We start from the raw sequence: 7500 nt of genomic DNA on the forward strand, positions 1-7500 counted from the left end.
GAGGGAAAAAAATGGAGATATATATAACAGACACCAAATGGAAGGAATATTATTAACTCTCTCTCTCTCTCTCTCTCTCTCTCTCTCTCAGCTGGCCAAGTTCATCAAGTGGTTGGAGGAGGAAGAGGAGGAGGAGGAGGAAAGCGATGATGAAGAGGACTGAGATGAAGAAGATGGCAACGATGAAGGGAGGATGAAGATGAAGAAGGGACACAGGAGAGCTCGGACAGTGTTGCCAAGTTCAGCGTACATTTGTTGACCTTTTCCCTTCGTCCTCAGCGTTGCCATAAAAAAATATCTTCATGTGCAGCGTTGCCATAAAAAATATCTTCATCTGCAGCGTTGCCATAAAAAAATAACGAAAATAAATGAGAGAAATGAAAACAACAAATATCAGACAGTGTTGCCAAGTTAAACGCACATTTGTTGACCCTTTCCCTTCGTCCACAGTGTTGCCATAAAAAAATATCTTCATCTGCAGCGTTGCCATAAAAAAATAACGAAAATAAATGAAAACAACAAAAATTGGACAGTATTGCCAAGCTAATCATTTCATTGGTGTCTGAGTGGGTCAAAATTGTTACCTCCGACAAGTTCGATAATTTCAGTGTTTTCTGTGTCAAACCCTTGGGCATTAATGGCGCCTGAGTCTGCGGTGTGGGTTATCGTGCCCTGGCAACCTGATGTCACCCGGCATGTCTAATTTAATGGATGATAGGAAACGGTTGTCAGTATCACTAATAACAATAAGGAATATATTGTCAATTATTGTAGATTTGAGTCTAATTAGTTCAAGTTGTAGGGGGGTTGAGGGAAGGGGCTCTGGTTGTGTTGGTAGCCCTGATTTCTGAAGGGGAGAGGGAGGGGCGCTCAAGACATTCACGGCCCTCGCATCCCTCTCTCCACACTAGGCCTCATGAGGTGACTATCTCCTCGCTATGCTTCCGCGGGTGCCTCATCCTGCCTCGCCAATCATAATATCTGTTCTTGACCTGCTAGATTCGAGGGTGCTGCTTCAGGATATCAAGAAGTAAGAGTGTTGTTCCGTGATCACCCCACGTTCATTGCCATCAAAGTTTTCAGCTATGATACTGAGCAGCTCACAGACTTTTTTTTATATATATAGCCTCATGCCCCCAAAATACCTCTCGCACCTCCGTTTTCTATTGTTTTTCTGAGTCTGGGTGCACGAGTCGCCTGGTGAGGCTTGGTGTGGACGTGGCTGTACTCATGTCACGGCCTGGCGGGCTCAAAAAGACATGGAAGCAATTAGCAGGTTAGATGTTGATGTTGACGGGAAGCGATTAGCAGGTTAGATGTTGGTGTTGACGGGAAGCGATTAGCAGGTTAGATGTTGGTGTTGACGGGAAGCGATTAGCAGGTTAGATGTTGGTGTTGACGGGAAGCGATTAGCAGGTTAGATGTTGGTGTTGACGGGAAGCGATTAGCAGGTTAGATGTTGGTCTTGACGGGAAGCAATTAGCAGGTTAGATGTTGGTGTTGACGGGAAGCGATTAGCAGGTTAGATGTTGGTCTTGACGGGAAGCGATTAGCAGGTTAGATGTTGGTGTTGACGGGAAGCGATTAGCAGGTCAGATGTTGGTGTTGACGGTTGTAGACGATTCTTTTTGTATCATCACAGGTTAGGGCAATGATAATAATAATAATGGTAAGACATTAAAGATATGAGTCAGTTCTATCCATTTAATTTTTTCCTCCTTACATGAATGCTACACGGTGATTCTTATATATAGTTTGTCTTAGGTTAGGATCCGCGCCGCTGGAGTCACTCACAGCTCTACATCCTTATGGTAACACTGGTAATAGTAGTAGTAGTAGTAGTAGTAGTAGTAGTAGTAGTAGTAGTAGTAGTAGTAGTAGTAGTAGTAGAAGTAGTAGTAGTAGTAGTATGAATATGTAAACTAACACACGCAAAAATTCCTTCATCTTCTTTCCCTCCTTCCTTTTCTTCTTTTTCCCCTTCCTTTCCTTTCCCTTCATTCCCCTCTAATCACATTCATCCTTCCTATATTTTTTCCCTCCCTTCCTTTCCTTTCCTTCCTCCCCTTCATCAGTTCCTTCTAGTCACAATCTTCCTTCCTTTCTTTTATCTCCCTTCCTTTCCTTTCGTTCCCCTCTAATCACAATCTTCCTTCCTTTCTTTTTTCCCTCCCTTCCTCATTCTCTCTCTCTTCCTTTCCTTTCCCTTCTCTCTCTACAGACTCGACCTTCCCCTCCCCTTACTCCTCCCCCGTCGCGTGTTGGGGGCTGTCGGGGCGGAGATCTTGGCCCAACGCCCCCCCGCATCACGCCCCCTATCCCGCCCCATAGTGAGAGAGCGGCGGGGACGGACGACAACCCCTTCCCGAGACCCCTGACTACTACCACTACCACTACTACTACTACTACCACTGTTGCTCCTCGCCTTGGTAGCTTTGGTGTTAGTGGTGGAGCGTGGTGTTGTGGTAGTGGATGTCACCTCCTTCTCTGCGGTCCTGGTGGTGGAGGTGGTGGTGCGGAAGATAGCAGATGCGGTGGAGGAGGAAGAGGAGGAGGAAGGAGGTTTAGCAGGAGCAGCAGATGCGGTAACCTTGATAGTGGCAGTAGGAGTGGAGGAGGAAGAGGAAGAGGAGGAGGAGGAGGAGGAGGAGGAAGAAGAGGAGGAGGAGGAAGAGGTCATCACAACCACCTCGCTACTCTTCTGTTTTGCCGCAAATTTCGACACCAGGACCGTTGATGTTCCCGGGGCCGCCCCATGTGGCTTCGGGGCGGTCGGGGCGGGGCTGGATGTACTCGGGGCACGTTCACTCATCTCCGAGGCGGCCACAAGGAGAGCCAGTTCCCCGGTTGGCATGGAGACCGGGGCGGGGCTAACAGCTGTCGTCATAGGCGGGGCAGTGGCTGTTGATGTCGTTGTGGTGGTGGTCTCCGGGGCAGCTGTAGATGGCACGGTGGGGCTCGGGGCGGGGTGGGGCATGGGGGAAGGCGTACTAACCAACATGATAGCCGGGGCAGGGCGGGGCGAGGACAAACCCCGTGTGGATGCGATGCCCCGGTTGGCTGTAATGGGGCGGACCACACGGGGGCTTGAGGTGAGGATGACCCGACTGCCCCGCCCCGCCCCGGACCCCAGGGCAAGCGGGGTGGTGTCGGGGCCAGTGTTGGTGATGACTAGCGATTGCCCCGCGACCCGGACACTCGACGGGGAGGTCACGTTGGTCAGGAGGAACGAGGCGGGGCTCTGCTTTGGCCCTGACGCCCCGGACAGCACCCGGACGCCCCCGCGGGTGGTCACGACACTCCCGGCCCCGCCCCCGCTGCTGCCGTTGGTTCCCCCGGCTGTGGGTGGAAGGGGGTGGATAGTTAAGTTACTACTACTACTACTACTACTACTACTACTACTACTACTACCACTACTACCATGTATGTACGCATTTCCACACACACATGTACGCGCTCTACTCACTCCTGACTGCTATGTGCGCGTCCGCCCCATCCCCGGAGAGCAGGATGGGTGTCGGGGCGGGGCTGGTGCTGCTGCTGGTGGTGGTGGTGGGCGGGGCAGAGGGGCGGGGCTTGGCGGGGGTGGGTCGGCCCCGCTTGTTCCACCCTAATGGTGTGACGATGGTGCTGCCCACGATCTATGGGGGGGTGGGGGGAGGTGGAGGAGGAGGAGGTGGAAGAGGAGGAGATGGTGGAAGAGGAGGAGGAGGAGAAGGACATATATTACTACCTCATCAATAACAATAATAATAATAATAATAATAGTAGTATCACACTACTACTACTACTACTACTACCACTACTACTACTACTACCACCACCACCACCATTAATACTACTACTACTACTACCTCTACTACTACTACTACTACTACTACTACTACTACTACAACAACCACACCCACCTTTCTAGTCTGCAGGTCCTGTGTGGTGGATGAGTTAGCCCCAGCGGTGGTTGGGGCTGGGGCGGAGGTGATGGTGGTGGTGATGGTGGCGGGGCTGGGTGGGGCAGGGCTCGGGAACCGCGGGGCGACCTCCTTCAGGACCTTCCCCGACAGACTGCTGAAGACGAACCCCGAGCTGACCCGCCCCGACCCCATGTCCTGAGAGAGAGAGAGAGAGAGATTAAACATGGCATCTCTTCATATATAAAGTTAATTTCACATATATTTACAGTTTTTGTCAAGTTAATGAACCAATGATTATGAAATGGAACCAGTAATTATATAAAGGAACCAATAATCATGAAATGGAACCAATAATTATGAAAAGGAACCAATAATTTAAAAGAGGAACCAATAATTAGGAAATGGAACCAATAGTTATGAAATGGAACCAGTAATCGTGATATGGAACCAATAATTATGAAAAGGAACCAATAATTTAAAAGAGGAACCAATAATGATGAAATGGAACCAATAATCATGAAATGGAACCAATAATTTAAAAGAGGAACCAATAATTATGAAATGGAACCAGTAATCGTGATATGGAACCAATAATTTAAAAGAGGAACCAATAATCATGAAATGGAACCAATAATTATGAAAGAGTACCCAAATCATTGCCAATAATCATGAAAACAACAAAAAAACAGTGAACTCTACAGTGAAAAATGAGGAAAATGGAGAAATGATTAACCAAACAGGAGAAACATAAATGGTATATAATTAAAAAAGAATATACTTACAATTATAATAGTTGTAGCAATAGCAATAGTAGTAGTAGTAGTAGTAGTAGTAGTAATCACATAAGGCATGCATGTGGAGGTGTGTATATGTGGTATTTGGTGCCAACATGACCTTGTAAAAATAAATAAATAAATAAATAAATAAATAAATAAAAAATAATAATAATAATAATAATTCCCTTCAGTATCACGGGACTCGATAATTTTTTTCCCCAAGTTACCGTCCTTACTGCCCTCCCCATATATACTTTCCTAGGTGCAGGGTGAGGTAGCGGGGCACCATGGGGCAGAGCGGGGCAGGGCAGTTTTCCAGGGGCAGTGGTAAGAGACAGCCCCCTAACACCTCCATCATCCCACACACACACACACATACACACACAATGGGGCTGGTGGTAAAAGCGGGGCAGGGCGGGGCAGCCTTACCGGGGCCAGGGTGAGAGAGAGAGACGTCCGCCCCGACCTCCTAACCACACCCACATCACGTACACCCCTTCCTATACCCAGGGCAAAGTGCATTTTCTCCTGCCCCGCCCCGCCTGGTTCCTCATACCCCAAGGCTTCCATCACCCGCCCCGCTGCTGGTCAAGGAGGGGGGAAGGGAGGTAAGTGTCGCCCCGTTCGCCCCGTTGTCACTTACACTGAGTCGCTGGCGTAGGATGGGGCTGCCCCCGCCGGACGACCCTGTGCTCTCCGGGGCATCTGGGGGTGAAGGCGGGGCAGTTAGTCAGGGCGGGGCGAACAACCTCCTCGGTCTGTGAACACCCCGATTGCGTCATGACCCCCAGTGTTCCGTGGCGGCTGTTTCCTCGCCCCGATGTAACGCACTAACACTCTTGACTAACTTACACTGGTAGCCTAGTAACACACACTCCCAGGTCTTTCTCTGCCTCTGTGGTGGTTAGTGGAGTGTTTCCCATGTGGTATTGGTATGCTGGATTTGGCCTTCACTGGTAGCCAAATCCAGCACACCAATACCACATCTATCCACCACAGAGGCAGAGAAAGACTACCAGTGAAGGCCAAATCCAGCACACCACCACATGGGAAACACTCCTCTATCCACCACAGAGGCAGAGAAAGACCTGGGAGTGTATGTTACCAGGCTACCAGTGAAGGCCAAATCCAGCACACCAATACCACATGGGAAACACTCCAATATCCACCACAGAGGCAGAGAAAGACCTGGGAGTGTGTGTTACCAGGCTACCAGTGAAGGCCAAATCCAGCACACCAATACCACATGGGAAACACTCCACTATCCACCACAGAGGCAGAGAAAGACCTGGGAGTGTGTGTTACCAGGCTACCAGTGAAGGGATATCCAGCACACCAATACCACATGGGAAACACTCCACTATCCACCACAGAGGCAGAGAAAGACCTGGGAGTGTGTGTTACCAGGCTACCAGTGAAGGCAGAATCCAGCACACCAATACCACATGGGAAACACTCCACTATCCACCACAGAAGCAGAGAAAGACCTGGGAGTGTGTGTTACCAGGCTACCAGTGAAGGCCAAATCCAGCACACCACCACATGGGAAACACTCCACTATCCACCACAGAGGCAGAGAAAGACCTGGGAGTGTGTGTTACCAGGCTACCAGTGAAGGCCAAATCCGTGCCAATCACAGCGGACGGGTTAACTTGAAACACAATACATCACAACACATACGGCCACACCACGGAACACTAGGGGGCGTGGGCGTAGTGTTGCTAGCTGGTCAGAGGTGTTCACAGATGCTAGAGGTCAGGTCGGGTGTGTGTGAGCCCCACCCCGACTAAGCAAGGTCGAAGGTTGTGGTCAGACATAGCACAGGAGAGTTTGGTGATCGTCACAGACACCATCTTTTTCCTCGTCGTCAAGAGTAGGAGAGATTCATAGTCCGTCCAAGGCCATTAAGGGAAAATAGGGATGTTTAACTAGATATAGAAGAAGAGGAAGAAGAGGAAGAAGGAGTTCAGTTCTGAGAAGGGTTGAAAATTTGCGACGAGAGGAACAGACATCAGAGAGAAGAGAGAAAACGATCGTTCAGAATGGGAGACTTAGAAAAATTTGGGCATTGAACAAGAAGAAGAAAAGGAAGAGTTCGGTTCTGACAAAGGGTTGAAAACTTGCGATGAGAGGAACAGACATCAGGGAGAAGAGAGAAAACGATCGTCCAGAATGGGAGACTTAGAAAAATTAGGAGACTGAGCAAGAAGAAGAAGAAGAGGAAGAGTTCGGTTCTGACAAAGGGTTGAAAATTTGCGATGAGAGGAACGGACATCAGGGAGAAGAGAGAAAACGATCATCCAGAATGGGAGACTTAGAAAAAATAGGACATTGAACAAAAAGAAGAAGAAGAAGAAGAAGAAGGCAACTGTGACGAAGGTATCCCAACTCTCCCATCCTACATCCCTGGTTCTTCTATGGCGAGTCCCGACATCCCACCTTCAGTCTGCGCCGACGGCTGGGACGGCGGCGGCGGCGGGGGCGGAGGTGTGGTCATACGCTGCGGCAGGAGGTCCTCGGAGGTGGAGATGATGATGGAGGAGGTGGAGGAGGTGGTGGTGGTTGTAGGGGATGTGGAGGTGGAGGTGGAGGAGGGGAACGGCAACTGGTCTTGGTGTTGCTGTAAAATCCGACTGTATTTGTGGCGGGAAAGGGGTGCGAACGAGCCGAGGGAGATTGTGGTGAGTGTGGTGGAGGTGGAGATTGACGGTGGTGATGAGGACGCACCACCACCACCACTACCACCTCCGCCGCTGATATTGATAACACTTCCACCTCCACTGCCTCCACTAAGAACTCCACTGGTAGTCTTA

The 7500-nt window shown here is 49.8% G+C and overlaps 2 protein-coding genes across 55 annotated transcripts in view; one reads left to right on the top strand and one right to left on the bottom strand.

Annotated features, from left to right (window-relative positions):
• The window catches only part of LOC127006315 (translation initiation factor eIF-2B subunit epsilon-like), an 11461-nt gene extending 9766 nt beyond the window's left edge, over positions 1-1695 (top strand). The window contains exons 13-16 of one of the 50 annotated variants that reach the window (XM_050876101.1): positions 92-1276; positions 1312-1486; positions 1522-1556; positions 1592-1695. In XM_050876101.1, the coding sequence (XP_050732058.1) occupies positions 92-163 (72 nt within the window). In that variant the 3' untranslated portion in view covers positions 164-1276; positions 1312-1486; positions 1522-1556; positions 1592-1695. Of the gene's footprint in view, positions 1-91 lie in introns of all 50 variants that reach the window. The other 49 variants (XM_050876097.1, XM_050876103.1, XM_050876110.1 and 46 more) reach the window with 49 other exon arrangements.
• LOC127006314 (KAT8 regulatory NSL complex subunit 3-like) overlaps positions 1691-7500 on the bottom strand; it is a 17899-nt gene continuing 12089 nt past the window's right edge. For 3 of the 5 annotated variants that reach the window (XM_050876086.1, XM_050876084.1, XM_050876085.1), the window contains 5 exons: positions 7127-7500; positions 5331-5392; positions 3909-4106; positions 3467-3641; positions 1691-3339 (listed from right to left, as the gene is read on the bottom strand). The exon at positions 7127-7500 is cut by the window's right edge and continues 5 nt beyond it. In XM_050876086.1, coding sequence (XP_050732043.1) covers positions 2216-3339; positions 3467-3641; positions 3909-4106; positions 5331-5392; positions 7127-7500 — 1933 coding nt within the window. In that variant the 3' untranslated portion in view covers positions 1691-2215. The remainder of the gene's footprint in view (positions 3340-3466; positions 3642-3908; positions 4107-5330; positions 5393-7126) is intronic. The other 2 variants (XM_050876088.1, XM_050876087.1) reach the window with 2 other exon arrangements.

The sequence above is a fragment of the Eriocheir sinensis genome, chromosome 32 (genome assembly GCF_024679095.1).
Source record: "Eriocheir sinensis breed Jianghai 21 chromosome 32, ASM2467909v1, whole genome shotgun sequence".
NCBI lineage: Eukaryota > Metazoa > Arthropoda > Malacostraca > Decapoda > Varunidae > Eriocheir > Eriocheir sinensis.